Below are 17,997 nucleotides of genomic sequence, written 5' to 3' on the forward strand. Positions count from 1 at the left end.
TCCAAGTCGCTGATGAAGATGTTGAACAGTGCAGGCCTGAGGACTGAGACCTGCGGAACCCCACTGCCCACATCCCTCCAAGTCAAAAATTACCCATCCACCACCACTCTCTGGGTGTGGCCCTCCAACCAGTTAGCGACCCATTTGACTGTGTAGGTGTCAACACCATAGTCCCCTAGTTTTTTTAATGAGAACGGGGTGAGAGACAGTGTCGAAGGCCTTCCTTAAGTCCAGAAAGACTATGTCCACTGCTACCCCTGCATCTAAGGATTTTGTGACCTGGTCGTAGAAGGCCACCAGGTTGGTCTGACAGGACCTGCCTCTAATGAACCCGTGTTGGTTGCCCCTAAGCATAACCTCCCCCGCTGGCCCCTCATTGACATGTGCCAGAATAATTCTCTCAAAAAACTTCCCCAGGATCGAGGTAAGACTAACTGACCTACAGTTTCCTGGATCCTCCTTCCTCCCTTTTTTGAAGATGGGAGCCACGTTGGCCCTCTTCCAGTCCTCTGGCACCACACCAGAGCACCACGAGTGCTCGTAAAGCCATGCCAGAAGTCCCGCAATGACTTCAGCTAATTCCCTCAGCACTCTTGGGTGGAGATCATCTAAACCAGCTGATTTGAATACATCCAGTCCCTCCAGAAGTTCTCTGACTAGATCCTCACTCACCCTTGGCCTGGGTGCGCCTCCCCTGGGTTCTGAGGGGGTCCTGATGGGGGGGCTGATCTGGTCCCTGCTCAGGAAAATGGAGGCAAATAAGTTGTTAAATAAGTTAACTTTGTCATCTGGTGTGATGACCAGATTTCCTAACATGTCTTGCAAGGGACCCATGTTACCTGGTACCTTCTTTTTGCCCCCTATGTATTTAAAAAAGGATTTCTTGTTGTCCTTGATCCGGGTAGCTAGTCCCAGTTCCATATCTGTCTTGGCCTTCCTGACCGCGCCCCTGCAGCCCCAAGCAACCAAGCAATATAGTCCGTCCTGGTGATGGCCCCTCCCTTCCATTGGGTGTACACCTCCCTTTTGGCTAGGAGACATTCCCAGATGTTCACTTCGCTATATTAGATAACATAAATTTGTCCTGTGTCCCTATATGTATTTTAGTCCTATCATTCTAAGCTTTGTGGCCATTCTGTTATACATATTTTTTCTTTCTCTAATGTGCCATTTTACCTCTCAAAGTAACTGTAGAAATGGCATTGTGAGGTTTTCTGTGTGTCTCAATGACTTTCCAATCAAGTGTGTTCAGTGTACATTAAGGAAGTATTTTTAAGCTGCACAAGCTGAGTTATTTATTTCTTAGACTTCATCAGTATGAAGGTTCTGCTAGATAAATTCTGTCTTTACTGATACTTGTGAGCACTGTAGGTTTGCACAGGTGCAACTGATTCATCCTTTAACTTAACTTTAGTAAACACTTTAAATTCTGTTGATGAGGCACAAAAATGTATAAAACCCATAGCTCACTTTTCCTTAGATATGGTGTCTATGTGATTCTAACAAGAACAAACCAAAATATTTTTAAGCAGGCCAAAACCTAAGGCTAGTTCGAAATATTGTACATAATCCATACTCAGCATGGAATTCAAACCAAACCTGTATCTGTACAGAAATTTGGGGCACATAGTTCAGACTAAAAATGGCATAGTCTTAGATCAATGTACATTCAACTTTATTCCAATCAGGTTAGTCCAGACCATCAAACTTCTGCACCAGATTCCCTATCAAATCAAATTAGTTCACTGTCCCACAGCATCCCAGGCTCCTTTTCAGGCTCTGAATAACTCCCCCCCCCCCACCCCCGCAGGGAGGTGCACTGGAACTTGGCCCATGCTGCTCTGCTGCTCCAGCCAAGTGCCCAGCCGGATCCAGCCAAGTGCCCAGCTGGCCCCATCCCCAGGCTCTCAGAGCAGAATCAGCACAGGTCTGACAATGACAGGTGAGGGGGAAGTACAGGAGAAAGGCCGGGAGGGGAGCTTGTCCATCCTCTGCAGCCTACTCATGCTCCTACTTGTGGGGGACATGGGGGTTCCTTGGTGAGTTCCCCCACCCAGGGACCCCAATGCCTCCCACAAATAGGTACAGAGACCCAGGAGCATAAGTGGGCTGTTGCCTCTGCTGTTTGCAGCTGCCATGTCGGTGACTGATGATGATGGAAGAGGGATGCTTGTCTACTCCCTGCAGCCCACTCATGCTCTGTGGGTGTGTGCCCACTCACAGGGGTCATGGAGGTCCCTGGATGGGTATGCAGGAACCTACCCAGGAACCCCCGTGCCCCTGCAAGCAAGCACTGATCCATGGAGCAGACCACACTGCTGACTCTGCTGCTTGTGTACAGCTCACAGATGCCTGTGGCTAACAGAGAGCTGGCCGGGGAAGGCGGAGGGGGCATGTGACTGGCAGCTGATCGGGGTGGCCCAGCTGCTCAGCTGTGCTTGGCAGTTCAGGAGCACCCTCAAACTCCTGAGCTCAGCCAGTACAGGCAACCTGCATGCCCCCCCCACGGGTGTTACCTAATCCACTTAGAGAAACCCACATAAGTTAGTCCAAATCCACCTTAGGCTTCTTGAATGTCTGTACATAGCCTTAAAGTCCAGTCAGAATTTCCCCATAAATGACTGAAGTAGGACATAGATGTACTTTAAGTGTCTAAGACTGGAAGCTTTATCTTTAAAACTCCTAAAACATTAACCTCTTAAGTGCCCAAGGCTATTCACCTATTAATGATGCCCCCGCCACCCTGGAGCATGTGTAAAGACGCCCCCTGTGCCTAAATTCCCAGAGGGGCCTGCTTTGACTATACTTAACATTCACCAACAGGAATGAATTAATCAGAAAATGCAAGAGCCAAGGCTATTTTCACTCAGCAGTGTGGCCAAAGCATGCCTGTCTAGCCCAGTGATGTGGACGATAGGAGTGCTAAGTTTCAAGGACATATTTATTCATTTAATGCAGAATGCATAAACAACCCTGGGAGGAGAGTCTGGAACTCATGTAGATGAGTACCTTCCTTGCTTATCCCTCTTGTAGATCCCCAGACTGTTACACTTCTTCCTGTATGGTGATCCAACTTCAACTGGAGACTGAAATGTGTGCCCTCACCCCCACTCATAATGGTTAACCCACTCTCCTCTGATATCAAAACTGTGTATTTGAACCCAGGTCTTCCACTCCCTGAGGGATTGCTTGAACCACTTGGCTACTATATAACAAGTAGGAAGCAATGCCACCACTTACAACTGTATTTTAAGAGTCAGTTCTTCAACCCCAATAGGGATGACTTAGGTGCCTAAAGTTCAGGGGAGGTTTCAGGGTTTGACATAGGTGCCTATATCAGGGAAGTTCTTCGGTCTTGAAGAAAAGAGTAAAGTTTAAGACACAGCCCCGTCTATGGCATTTCCTACTGGCTGTCCACTTGGGCACCTTCCCCTTTCTTCCTTCCCAAATTAGCATGCTGCTGGCTGCTGCATCTTCTGTGTTTAGGTGCCTCACTTAAAGCTGCAGATTCCACTTCAGAAGTCAGGTGCCTAAAATATAGGTCCTGCAGCACTTAATGATTTAATATCTGAGTCCGTTTGTGTATTGTGTGACCTGAAGATTATCATCTGATCCATAGCCTCAAATCTTCTATTACCTTAAAAAGTGTGCGCGCACACACACACATTCTTCATGTTTTCATGAATTTTGATGGGCTTTTGTTTGGTATCAGATCAAGTTGGTAGGGTTAGCCTGAGAAATTACATGGCTTACCACCTACTCCATACATACATCAACATATGATGCATGATTTTACAGTCAAACTAGTTTACAAGTTAAATTTTAATCACATTTTCTGATTTTTTCCCCTATTTTTTCTTATCCATCATTTAAAACATATCTGCTTATTCTTAAAAATAAAAAGCCAATATCATCTATATATTTAGACTGTAAAATAGAACTGAACCATTGTCAAAAAACATGTTGTAATAGTGAAAACTTATTCAGAATAAAATCATTACATAGAATATTTGATTGTTATTAAAAATGATCTTCATAATTTCAGCCATCATTTTATATTTTAAAAGAGGCAGTATTCACAGTTATAAAATCAGTGTCACAGAACCAAAATGTTAATTGGTTAATATATCAATCTATGTTACAAACAAATCAGTTTGCAGTCATTTATCAGTAATGTTTTGCTTCAGATGTTTACTGTTTGTAACAGTATATATATTTAAGGAGCTAAACAAGCTGGCCTGGCAAAAAGAATGTAAACCATAATTTCCCATATAAATTTGAGGCTACATTTTTCCTTTTAAGTTTACATCAATATGAAGAGAAAGTTTATGATTGTGAAGGCACTTATAAAAAAATAGCTGGATGTTTTTTGAAGTGGGTCCTTGTTTTACTCTGTACACTTGCTTATTACAGATGTAAGAAGCCATTCATTTTTTTGTTCTACATGCCTAAAAGTCGTGCTCCCACCAAACTGAATTGCAAAACTCCAATCGAATTCATTTAGAGCATGGCTGAGCCCTGCACGCACATCTATAAGGGCAGGAAAGTTGTGACCCAGCTTGTTTAAAGGAGCTACAGAAAATCTTAGGTGCGTAGAATCTAGAGATCTCCCATGCTGCTGCTTTATAATTTCTGGATGACTGCCTCATAAAATGAAAGACAATCATACTTCTCTAAATTTACTTCCCTAAATACATATCCTAATAGTGAGTTCTTCCTAATAGTCAGTTCTTATTCAGCCAGGTCAAAATTATATCCTGTATAATGTCTGTATTTCAGATTGATTTCCTTTAAAAGAAGACTAGCTACTCTTATTTTTATCAACCAGCCTCTGAGGCTGTGTAGTTAACTTAGGTATTTATCTGGGATTTAAAGCCAATCCCTTTATCAACCACACAGAAAAACCTCTGACCTAGGTTTGGAAATTCTTCATCCTTGAGTTAGCTTACATGCCTGGGGTAGAGCCCCGGTGCTGATTTAACTACAGATGGAACCTGCCCTCTTATCACTGAGGATGAAAGCAAAGTCATGTAAGTGCTGAAAGTCCTGACAACACCCTGCCCACGATTCAGGCTGAAGGACAAACAGTTCTCTTGCAAGTGTCTTGGAAAGGTTCCAAAAGTATTTTAGTGCAAAAAACAATGGGTTAGGTTCCTAGGCCCATGTGGCTGAGAGGGGCAAATGTGAGGGCCCTGGAGCACAGGCATGATTTTACACTGAAAATTCTCATGCTTATACTAAGCTAAACTAAGTGCTGGAAACTAGGTATCCACCGTCCGAGCTCATAAGTGTATTCAGGAATTTACAAAGTGGGGTGAGAGAGCAGTGACTGGTACTGCAGGGTGGCTGCACTCTCAGCTTCCACCCCACTTCTCCCCCCCAGGGAGGGGAGATGATGCCACAGGACCAGTGGCTGGTGACTTTTTTAAGTCCCAAAGAAGGTAAGAATTTCCTGATCCCCTCCTTTTTGTACTTAGAGGCATGATCTCTTCCCTCCTTTACTTCCCATCTTTACCCCATTCCCCCCACCGCCACGTGCTGCTGCTGGTATGCCCGCTGTTCTGGGGGCAAGGGAAGTTCCTGTCCGGCTCCAGCTGGGCTGTATAGGGGTTTGGCTTAGCCCAGGAGGGTGGCAACCATGGGGCATTTATACATGTGCTCTGGGAGTGTGGGTGTGCTTTAAAGCGGTTTCAAGAGCCACTCTAATTAAAGCACTTGGAACATCTCATGTATTAGTGTCCCTATGCTTAAAAATGGTAGCAGGGTCACTTTGAGTAAAGCTCATTCAACGAGCTTTAGTTAAAGTGCCTTCGCCACCATTTTTAAGCATGAAGACACTGGAGTCTGCTGGAGCGCAGTAATCTCTATGCTTCAGCCGACTCGCTTAAGCTGGATATTGGTGAAAGAGAACAGAGAACACCCCCTGGGTGTTTTCTGCCAGGCCAGGACCAGGCATGGGGAGAAGGAACCCACTTTCCCAACATTGCCACCGCTGTGCCAGGCTGAGCCCAGTAGGGCTGTGAGAAGCTTTGGTCCCTGATTCAATTCAGCAGAGATTTGGCCTGATTCAGTGGCTGAATCTCTGAATCTGAATCAAATCAGAGGACCCTCTAATCTCTCTGAATTGAATCAGAACCCTCCAAATCGATTCAGAGAGATTTAGAAAGATTTGGCGATTCAGACATAGAGACAACTTAAAATGTTTTTTCTGCATACCTCTAGGTAGCAGGCAGTTTGTGAATGCTGCAATGCTGGGGCACATGGAGTGTCCCACAGAAGCACAGGGGGCTCCCCAGCATGTTTGGCAGCAGACCCAGAAGTGGACCAGAAGCACTTCTGGTTCACTTCTGGGTCCGCTGGGGAGTGTACTAGGCCGCACCCCCACCCCTCTGTGCCCGGCTTGGTGACTGGGACTTCCTGGGTCTGCACCCAGGGTCCCCCTGTGGCTGATAGCTGAGACGGGGGGAGGGAAGGATGTGGGGTGGTCTCCCAGCACACTCCCTGGCAGACCCAGAAGTGGACCAGAAGTACTTCCGGTCCACTTCTGGGTTCACTACCAAGCACATGGGGGCCCCCCGCCACACACTCCTGTGGGATGCTCCATGTGCCCCAGCACTGCAGCAATCACGAGCCACACCTGCTACCTTAAGGTATGCAGAAAAAACATTTAAAGCTGTGTATGCCTGAATCACTGATTCTCTGAATCGGCATCAAATCTTCAGATTCCAATTCAGCCAAATCGAATCAGGGACAGCGATCCAAATCAATTAATCAAATCACTGTCCCTGATTCAGGCCAAATCCAAATTGAATAGCGTCCACTTCGTACACCCCTAGAACCTGGCCCCCACCCAGACTGGGTGGAGCAGAACAGGAACTCCACACCTGAGACAGTGGGGATGCTGGCAGTGACAGGCAGGGAAGAAAAGAATAGGAGAGGAGAGGATTTGATTTTGAACATGAAGGGAAAGGAAAGATAGGAATTTTTACCATCTTCAGGACTGAAAGTCCTCAGCTGCTGCTCTTGCAACATGGTCAGAAATGTCACTACATTGCCTCTAGATCTTCCCCTGTCTGAGCTGACTGCAGGAAAGGTGCTTTCTAAAAGTCCTCCCTTTGTGGAAGGGTATATCATTTCAAGTTTTAAATATTCCAAAATCATGAATCAGGCTTCTAAAAATCATGACATTGGCTCATAAATCATTTGATTCTTTTGATAGGCCTTCTAGTTCCTGAATCAACTTCTCTCTGTTAATCATAAGGGCTAGAAACATGCTTTTTTTAAAGCAAGAGAAAGCGGAGATTCTATCATTTGACTCCATGAGCTGTGACTTTAACAAAAACACCAAATCTAGAGAAAATTGTGATAAAATTGTAAGAGTTGGGTACCATACCTGGTTCTGAAGTTGTATGTTCAACTCAGCTCCAGACTTGCTATGAAGGGAGAAACTTCTGTACCTATTCAGTGTTCTGTTGAAGCAATTCATCCCTGTGGACTATGGGTCTTCATTTATTAGACTCTGCTATGTCCTTAACCTCATTAGCATGAAAATATGCTTAATGTGAAACATAAGCATTTACAGAATGCTGTGGTTTTAAATACTTTTCACATGCATTCATATTGGGTAAGCAGAGCAAGGCTTTAAGGATGACAAAACTGAGGGATAACAGCTAAAGAAAAATGTCTGAAGTTCACATAATTGTTATTCTTGAACTTTGTGCAAACAACTCTGTTGTCAAAATTCAATGACTAGAAAAGCTAACGCCAGAATAACATACAAAATTTATCCCAGAATACTTTAAAAAGTGAACGATTTTATAACATGTTATTCAGTAAATCCCATACCTGGATCTAGTAAAATCAAAGATAGTTTTTGCTTTAGATTTACAAGTGGAATTAGTGCTTCACGTAGAGACATGTTTCTCACTACCTCCAATACTGTACAGTGGTGACACAAGGAAATTATAAGCTACCTTTATGAGGTACTTTAAGACAAGGGTGTGAAACATAGGTTGGAGGGGCTGGATCCAGACTATGAAGCCATATCATCTGGGGTTGGAAGTTGTGGGAGATGGTAAGAGGTGTAGGCCACCACCAAAATCCAAGAAATGGAGAATCTGGGGGTTGGTACTGTATGTCAGTAGTGAAGGGCAAATGACAACTGAGTTAATCCCCATGGACATTAGCATCACTTTTCCCATTACCACTGCTGCTTGCCCCACCACACCCTTATCTTGAGTTGTCCCATAAGGAGCAAATCAGTCTAGATCCAGTCCAGGGGGCAAAGAGAGTTTAATACCCTTGTCATAAAACTTTGTGACGTGCCACTAAGTAGAATGAAAATTTTAAGATACATTTCTACAACCAAAAATGAATCTAAATATGTCCTACCAATATAAAATGAATTTACACTGAAAGTTAAAATAAAATAAATCCAATCAATATATCAAGTCTTGCATGAAAACTAAACACAGTAATACTATTTGTATTGTACTGAAACTGCAAGACAAGTGTTTGAAGGAGTATATAAGAGCCTCTTGTTATTTTAGGTAAATAAAAATAGCTCTGTAAAGTCTGCAGAAAAAAATGAATTCATGGTCATGTGTCTTGCAACATTTGTTAGCATCATTTAAACAGGTTCCTTTTATTTTTGCAACTAGTATGCTATTTTCACTTGAAAACAGTTATGAAAATTGTAGCCAATCTGCATGTCTTAACAAATACAAATTGAAAATAGTTCTACATAATATACAAGAACACTCAGAATAATAAAAGCAATAGCAAAGATTCATTCAGGCAATTGTTTAATGAGCCGCAAAAGGTATTTCCTTCCTTATCAATGCATTTTAGCATTCATAGTTTTTTTGTTTCTGTCATTGTGTTTTTTGTACTTCAGGTCCTTGTGACTTTTGTTCTACTTTCAAGTAGATGAGGAGATCTAACATTGCATAACTAAAGTGTAAATAAATGCATGAATATATAGCATTTAAACACCTACAGATATTTTCACTTCATATTTGTAAAGTTTCTGAGCAGCAGAATCTGGTGGGAAAAAAAAATGTGTGTGTCTTGTCAGCTATGGAATCCTGTCATCATAATACCTACTTCTAGAAAAAATGATGTAATGCCCAAATGTTTAAAATGAACTTTTCCATTTTAGCACAAAAACTGCTAGAAAAGTGAAGTGGCTGTCCTAGATGCCTCTTTTCTGAAAACAGCTCAACCACCATTTTGCTCTTTGTCTAAGATCTAAATTTAATCCAGTAGTTCTGGGCAGTTTTGCATACAGACCAAACATACTTGAGATAATATATGATTTTGGCTGGAGCTGTAATTGTAAGTATACTCAATTTCTAATTGTAATCCTAAAATGAACTTTTGGGTCTAAATACAACAAGATATTTGAGCATATGTCTAAATGTACATGCACACATCAATCTTTTAGAAAGAAAATAATTCCACACTAGGATCTTTCAATGAGCTTTAATTTAAATCAAGAGAGTGTGTCCATCTCCAAAATAACTGAAAACAAGGTTTATAATTTTAGAACCCTATTCTGCCCTTGATTAATGATGTCAGTGGCACGTCTGCATGTCTAAATCCATGGCAATATATAAAGTTCATGATCTGTATTTCAATCTTGATTCTTCCAGTCAAAGAAAAAGGTCTAGAGAAGAGGAAGATGGGAAGGGATAATATATTAATGACTGCTGAATCCGCTGTATCTGAACGTGACAAATGGCTAGTCAGGATGCAGCCATGCATTCACAGTGCTAATGCATTCATATCTATCCAAAGGGGGGGGAAAAAAAACTTTTAATTTTCCTTCATTACATGTCATCAGCTCAATTAACCATTATATTTGTAGTAAAATACTAGCAAATTACCGCTTTCTCATTTTGGCTTGCCTGGAGATTTATGGCTATTAGCATTAATTTGTTTGTGTTATATGGCATTTCTTTCTCTCTAACAGCAGCATGCACTTTGAATGATTTTCTTCTGTGTTTGCTGCCATTTCAATATTGCTTACTAACATTTAATATATTTTGCTTTTTTTTATTTTGCTGGCAAAGTTGCATTGATGAAAGCTGATTTGCAAGGTAGATAGCCCTGTGTGTATTAAACAAGACTGAAACCCATAATGCACAGTTGGATTTCCACACTATATGCTCTTTACATTTAGGAACTAAGGAGTGTTGCTTCATTTCAGAATTTTGCTATTTTTTCTTCCTAAAATAATGTGATACACGAACCTTCATTTAACCACATCGTTTGCATAAAGGCTTTCAGTCTTGATTCTGTTTGTACAGTGATTGCTTTAGTGCTTTGACTACACATTTTAAAGGGTTATTTTAAATTATTTTTATTTTTCTGTAGCTCTAGCTCTGATTTTCTAGAAATAGAATAGCTTTGTTTTTCATGTGCATGTCACATCTGAGCATGCCAGGTTATTAGTATTCTGTTTTTTCATTTTTCTTCCCCTTAAAGGAGAACCTGCATGGGATCCCTAAAGCATGTGAATCAATACCAAAAAACCCCCCAAACTTCCTTTTTTTTTTTATACAACTTTTTTTACAGTAATTTCTGGGATTGATGGTACTTTGTCACTTATCTTCATTTCATTGCTTGTTTTAAACGTTCTGATCTTGATTTTAGTTTCCTTAAGCTTTGTTTCTTATTTTCCATGGCTGGAACACATTTTGCAGGAAAAACAAAAATAAGGTTTTCTGGAAAAAAAATACGAGGTGTGAGATGAAATTAACAGTAACTTGCTACATGAAGATTCCAAGTGACTAAAATTAAGTATTTCCTTCTGTTTGTGCTTTTTATATTGCTGCATTGAGTTGTGTCAATCTTAGAAGCAAACTGAAAGACAACATAATATTACATGCCTCCACATAAACCAGAAAGTTTAAAGACATTCTACTTGATTATCAGTTTTGATCACTTGTTTAAGATGCCGTGTGATCCAAAGAGAAACATATAGCTTTGAAAAACAAAGTGCAAGTCCTTTTTCTATATGTTTTTACCAGGCCCCAGCACAACCTGCCAAGAGGATTCATGTGCAAACCAAGGAGTGTGCCTACAGCAGTGGGATGGATTTAGCTGTGACTGTAGTATGACCTCCTTTAGTGGACCATTATGCAACGACCGTAAGTATATTAGAGAATATCTCTCTGAAAGCCTTAAAGCTTTATGACAGTATTTGAAGCAAGTACCTAAAACTTTATATTATTTTAATATTAGATATTTAATTGCAATTGTAAGCCCTGAAACATCTGTGATGCTTGTAGAAAGGATGATAGAAGCATTACAGTGTACACTGTGGACAATGATACTATATCTAACATTGTGAAATAATTTGGGTTTATTACATTTGATTGCATATCTATTGCATTGATGGTTACCTACTTCAAATGAATCTCCTCTTGCATAAATGTTTCAAATAGGTTTTTTTCCCCCTGATTTAAAAAACCTTTTACATTTTATTATCTTAAGTGATATTATAATTTTTTAACATTATATCATGAGGGCTGTAATTACTATGAAAGAGTTGACAAGGCTCATTATCTCTCTTTGTCAGTTTCTTTAGGTGACGCACTAAGCTCTGTCAAATAAAAAGCACTCATAGTGTTTTAGTTCTTTTAAACTTCAGCTGAATAAAATCACATATCATGTTCCAAGCATCTGCTCCTCAAGGACAAGCTGAAATATGTTAATAATATGGAACCTGATTCACCAGTTTCAGTAGTTTTATGCCAGTCTTGCTCCATTGACCTAAGTGGAGTTAGACTGAGGTAAAATGGAAATAGTAAAGGTATGATTAAGGCCTGTGATACTACCAACATTTCTTACAATAGATAAAACTGCATCCCTTTTGAGATGTTCAGATATTGTGAACTCTGCTTCTTTATAAGAAGTATATTTCACTTAGACTCAGCATCTTGAATTTCATGGCTATCTGTACACATATCTTAATGAGAGCATGAATGTTATGGCAATCTAATCAAACAGTTATGGCTACCATATATATTATTTTGGCTTTCTGGTCTGCAACAAGGTTCATGACTTGGACAACATCTAAACCAGCTTAGTAAGTATGGTGATCTAAAAAGACTTATTGTTTTCCTCAGATGATGTGGTTCAAACATGTTAATCAAGATTAGAAATTAAAATATATAGGAAACATATGGCAGTGGGTTCTCATGAAACTCCCATTGTTTCTCATTTCAATCAAGTTAGAAAAGCTGTTACAATAGCCCATATTATCTTGCTTCTCCATAGTTCTAGTCTTGGCTGAAAATGTGATGCAGTTTTGAAAGGAGTTTCATCATTTTTGGTGAAAGTTCAAATTCTTCTGATAGTAGTTTGCCTTTTCTTATCTGATTATTACGTCTTTCTTTGTTTAACAGTATAAAAAAATCTCAATTCACTAACTGTCCTATCTGACACATAGAATGAAATCCTCTTTCTGCCTTTCATTTTATACGCAAGTGCCTTCTAGTCTATTGTGAATTCTGAACATACACATGCTTTCCTGAATTAATCAGTTAATATGAAAAATGTTGTAATGCTATATCTGTTCCAGAGGGAAAAAACTCTTGTTTACGGATCCATTTAATCAGTCACTTTTTCTGCACATGGAGTCTGTGGGTGCCACATATTGCACTATTAACCAATTTAGTAGAATGTATTAATACATTTCTATTAACAGGGTCACTACTTCTCTGCAAGGGCTCCATTGCATTTTTGTTCCTGTCACATTGTAGAATGTGCTGTATACAATCAGGTAACTGAGTGCACCCTTTCTGATGAAGGATATGCATATCTTTAGCATGACTACCAAAAGGATATTTTTGTCCAGACTGCCAGTTATTAATAAACTTTCATCACAAATGTGAAAAAAGCTATTTTGGAGATATACTTTCTGTTTCAAACCAGGATTTGAAATGCAATGCATTCAGCACAGTGCCTTTTGTTAAGTCCTCAGAGATTTAAATTATTTCTAAGGTTGACAGTGCAGATCTAATGGGATGGGGTTTGTTATGGTACTAATGACAGTTGTTTTTTGTGCTAATCTGGATACTATCCATATGTTCATAGGCTTTTCAGTGCTATTGTTTGAGAAAGGCATGATGGAAAGAATGATGATTAAAAAGCTAGTACAAGGTTGAAATAACATTTACATGTCTCAAAACATTGAGTAAAGTTCGGCAATGTATCACTAAATGCCACTGATGTCAACAGAAGTTTCATTCAAGAAAGGAAGGAAGGGAGGATTTGGTTTACAGTCATTTATAGTAGTAACACTATTTTGTTTCTGGAAAATAAAATGCACTTTAATAATGTATGTGAGTGATTCTCAGCTGGTCTAGATTAGGATGGCTACACAGAATTGCAGTAGCTGATGTTCTAGCTTATCCTTGCTACATAAGACAATTTCTAAACTTGTTTTTCTGTAAGTTTGGACGTGTACTCTATATTTATGAGCTGAAGTAAAACACAAGTTTTTATTTGTCAAGTGTGTATGCACATAATGAAGTAATAAAAAGATGTGTTAGGATAGTTTTAAAAGGGTTTTTTTTCCTTCCAAGTAATACAAATGCAAAAAAATTAGAAAAATACTGGTGATTTGATAAGAGTAGCATACAAAATCACATCTATTTATTGGAGGTTCAAAGAACCAGAATAACCTGGGTATTTGCCTTTTTTTGCTAGCAAGTCTTAATGATCTTATTTTTTAAATTCACACAAATGACATTACTGTGTTTAAGTTGATATTTTCAGTACGTCAACTACTGTGACCTCTCTTCACAGATGTTTGACATGCACGCTGTTCCCAGTCTTTACTGTATATCTCTTGTAGTAATTTGTATTATTCTTTCCCTTACTTTCCACAGAAGAGAGTTCAAAGGAAATGGTGCAGGAATAGGGAAAAATAGACTTGTATTATCTATGCTGGTATACCAAATAAGTTTGCCTTAACTTTCTTGCCTAAAAATCATACCCTTATTTTTGTGAAGTCAGTGGAATTTTTAATAAAATGGTTTTATTAACACAAGTTGGGGGATCAACTCAAAATGAAGAATCTGAAACATGGATTCCTCTTTCCCCAAGATGAGTGTGTTCCATATGCCTTTGTTGGAAAGGAGGGAAAAAATCTCATGACTGCATCCAGGGAATGTACTCGCGGGGAGAACAAAGAAATTATCCATGGAAAGAGTGATCCATGTCAGCTTGGATCAGCTGTCATGATTGAGACTATATTAAAAAACACCACTAGAATCAGAAAGAAAGTATATGTCAAATGGGAATTTATGGATGCCCGTTGTACGAGATATACAATGTTTGCGGACTATTAGTATACATGATGGCACGGGTAGGGACATGCTAGATAGTGATGTTTCCTATTTACTGAAAGAGGATCAATGAACAGGCATTTTGACTTAAAATGACATGGAGGTTATCACTTTTTCTTTTCCCAAGATATCACACTTGGAGATGGAGGGCAACAATATTCTCTAGATGTGTTAGGATGGAAGTGTTATATTGTTAAGTACAAAGCAAACCACTAGAAAATGTTCCTGCAAAATACGATTATATAGAAGACTGTGCAAAAAGGACAGTTAATGACTATTCTTATAAATGGATGGCTGCATCTTGGCTCCTCTGGGAAAAAACATCATGAACATCCTAAGTATTACTAACAGCAGGTTGTGGAGTGAAAGCTGTCCTCCCAGGGTAGTCAGCTTTTTTCATAAGAGCTGGGTTGAAAATGATTCTGGCAATAACAGCAACAACAAAAAATAAAAAATCTATATCAAATGATAAGTTTACATCTGCTTTCAATACCACAGTCCATAAGTATAACCACATTAGTGAGTGTAATGTCATATTTGTGGAAACAAATACCACTATTATGGCATGGAAAATAGCGGACATAATAACATTGTCACGTTACATTAGTATAGAAATGTTGTGTGCCAAATTACAGGGCAACTTCAACACTGTCTGATACCATAAGGGAATAATATATCAGAGTTGTGTTTATGATAGTTTAGCTAATCCTGTGTCAAAACTGCTTTTAAAATCCTTCTTTCTAAGGGTGTAGAATTTACCAGGCAGTTTCTTCTGGCCAGAAATGTGACATTTTTAGCCAGACAGATTGGGAAACTTCCTTATCTGAAACATGAATTAAATGAATCCATTAAATCAACATTTTCCTTAAGGTTAAAAAAAAGAGGTCTCTTCCTATTTTGATGCCTGTCTACCACAAAAAGTATGACTTTTAAGAAATGAAATAAATGAAATAATGTTATAAGATCACTGTATATACATAGCAATTTTTTTCAGTTTTGTACAGTCACAGTTACAGTGCCTCATAAATATAATGTTGCCAGTAGTCATGATTGGATTTGCTTCTAGATTTGCCTGGGTGCAAATACAGTGAAAAATTCATAACATGTCAAGTCTGAATTCAAGACAACCTGACGCAACTGTGGGATGTAGGCTGAGATTACAACACTAAGGGGCTTGTTACATGTTACACTGAGCTGCTTAAATGTTCAACAATGCTAGTGTTAACTCGAGTTTGGAGCAGTCACACATTCAGGCCAGGAAGGGCCTAGAGATCTGAAAGGTAAGAATTGCCCCTGCCCTCCCATTCCAGGCTTGCCCCCTGCAACTCCCCCAGCTCCCCCCACACCCCTGGGGTTTCCTCCCCACCCCTGGGGCTTCTTCCTTCCCTCCCTCTCTCCTTCCATGCCCCTCAGGCTTCCCCTTGCCTCCCTGACCCCCTGCACTTACTTGTGGGACTGCCTGCTCTGGCTGCCCCAGGGGAGCAGGGAGGTGAAAGTAAACCTGCAGGGTTTACCTACCTGCTCCCCAGTCCAGAAGGCAGCAGCAACAGCTGGACAGGCTCCCCCAAAACAGACAGTTCAGGTAGGTACAAGTAAGGGTTGGGGGAGAAAGATGACAGCGAGTGGGAATCTGGGGTGCTGGGAAGGGCAGGGCTTCTAGAACGGCTGCACCTTAGTGTAATATGAGCTGGGTAGCACATATCAGAGATAATCCTGTCCTAGAGCAGTTTTGAGCCACCTCCCAAGTGCTTAAAACTAGTTTCAGGTGTTAATGTGTGGACAATCCAGGTGTTAAGAGCTCCAAGAGCTGCCCAAAATTACCCTGTAACAAGGCCCTAAATCTAAGATTACAGGTGGGACTGGTAGCACCTCCTATTATTGCCTAAATCAGTTAGTCATGGTCTGCCTGAGCCTAGGAGGCCTATCATGGTACTATGGTTAAGGTTTACTAACTTCTGTATCCAGTAGCAAATAAGGCTGGAATTGATGCCCAGGACTAGGCAGGATTTCTCTTGCAACTGCAGCTCTGTGCTGGTGCAGATTCTATTGGTTCTAGTTCCCAGAACCTGATTTGAGAGCAGGAAGTCTTTTTTTCCTCCCTGTTATCTCAGTGGGACTTCCTGTTGGCCACAGGCAGTCTAAAGGAGGGACAAAGAGATTATGGGAGGGATGAGACTATGATTGAACAATGGGCAGGGGCTCAGAGAGGGTAATACTGAAGTGATAAAACTAGGATTTGCTGTGATTAGAATGAGAAGCCCAGAGAGCCTTTATGAGAGGTTGTTATGATTAGCCACTTTAACTTAGCCTTAAATTTGTTTTAATATTGGAATCAGTGGATTTTGATTGAAAAGCCTCAGAAATGGGGACTAGATTAAAAAATAGCATAGCAAGGATGGTAGAATGAGTAGAGCACCAGTCCTGGGTGCCCACTTGGGGAGGAGGGGTGCCATCCCACAACAGCACATGCCACCATTCTCTGGCACTCAGTACCCTTCCTCTGACACTTGTCATCCCCATGTCCCTTGACACTCAACAGCATCTCTCCCCAGGGGACTGAAATTGCTAGTTAGACTTCTGAGATTAGGAGAGGTAAATGAGACTGAGAGGACAATAGTGCAGAAATGGCTGGCCAGAGACAAAAACAGGAGTTTGGGGGGGGGGAGGGGAAGTTTGCCTTTTGGTTTTTTTTCTTTTGTTTTAGTTCTTTTTAATAAGGCCTAGAAAAACTATATGTAGAGAGTGTTAAAGCACATCCTTAGATATCAGAATCAAGACCAACAATTTAGGAATGCCTAAACTGAGGCTGTTTTTTGCAACCATGCATGACCCCTGCTTTGTACAAAGGCATTACCACACAGTCTTGAATTACATAATCCCACAAAATGGACTTCCGGTGTGAATGAATCAGGGTCATGTGTAGTGAAGAAACCATTTACCTGTACTATTGCTTTATTTACTGCAGCACTGGAAGGATGCAAAGAATAAGTCAATGGCTGTAGGCAGAAAAAAAAGATCTCACTAATGCTGCCTTGGGGAATTGAATTCTGTCCTTGCCTCTAGGGCACTTGTCCCTGGATAAAAGTTATGTCTGTTTGTAGCCAGAGTTCCTACGTGGTAGCAGTCAAATCACTCAAAACTTTTCACAGACGGTCATTAACAGTGCTTTCCTCATTTTCTGGGTGCCTGTCAAGTCTCAAACCTAGGTCAACATGACTTCTCATCCTGGCCTACATCAGACCACCCAGACTTGGCAAAGCTGTGCCCCCCCATGTACTCCTTATGGATTGACTACTTGGGGGTCATCTGATCTTCCACTTCCAAGATCTAAGCTCCTGAGTAGAAATAGGACATGCCTGAACAGTAGGACTCAAACTGATCCCAGGCTGCTTTGCTGGTCACTCCATCTTGGACACCATAACTTGGAGAGACCCACATGTCAGATAAAGCTGGTTGAACAAGTTTGCCCTCACATGACAAGTACTTGAAGCCTAAGCTGGCAGTTGCAGGCTTCAGTCCCAGGTGGTGTAGCGGTAGGAGAATACCTAATACTGCTTGGAGAAGGAACAATGGCTGTGGGAAGAGAATGCACTTCAGATCTATCCAGTGGAGTCCCATGTCTCTCTACTATTACCCA

The 17,997-nt window shown here is 40.6% G+C and overlaps 1 protein-coding gene across 27 annotated transcripts in view; it reads left to right on the forward strand.

Annotated features, from left to right (window-relative positions):
- The window catches only part of NRXN1 (neurexin 1), a 1,194,206-nt gene that overhangs the window by 634,305 nt on the left and 541,904 nt on the right, over positions 1–17,997 (forward strand). For 16 of the 27 annotated variants that reach the window (XM_019549313.1, XM_019549329.1, XM_019549317.1 and 13 more), the window contains one exon: positions 11,034–11,153. In XM_019549313.1, the coding sequence (XP_019404858.1) occupies positions 11,034–11,153 (120 nt within the window). Of the gene's footprint in view, positions 1–10,073; positions 10,101–11,033; positions 11,154–17,997 lie in introns of all 27 variants that reach the window. The other 11 variants (XM_019549307.1, XM_019549308.1, XM_019549327.1 and 8 more) reach the window with 1 other exon arrangement.

Source organism: Crocodylus porosus, unplaced genomic scaffold, assembly GCF_001723895.1.
Source record: "Crocodylus porosus isolate Cpor-Errol unplaced genomic scaffold, CroPor_comp1, whole genome shotgun sequence".
NCBI classification, from domain to species: Eukaryota; Metazoa; Chordata; order Crocodylia; family Crocodylidae; genus Crocodylus; species Crocodylus porosus.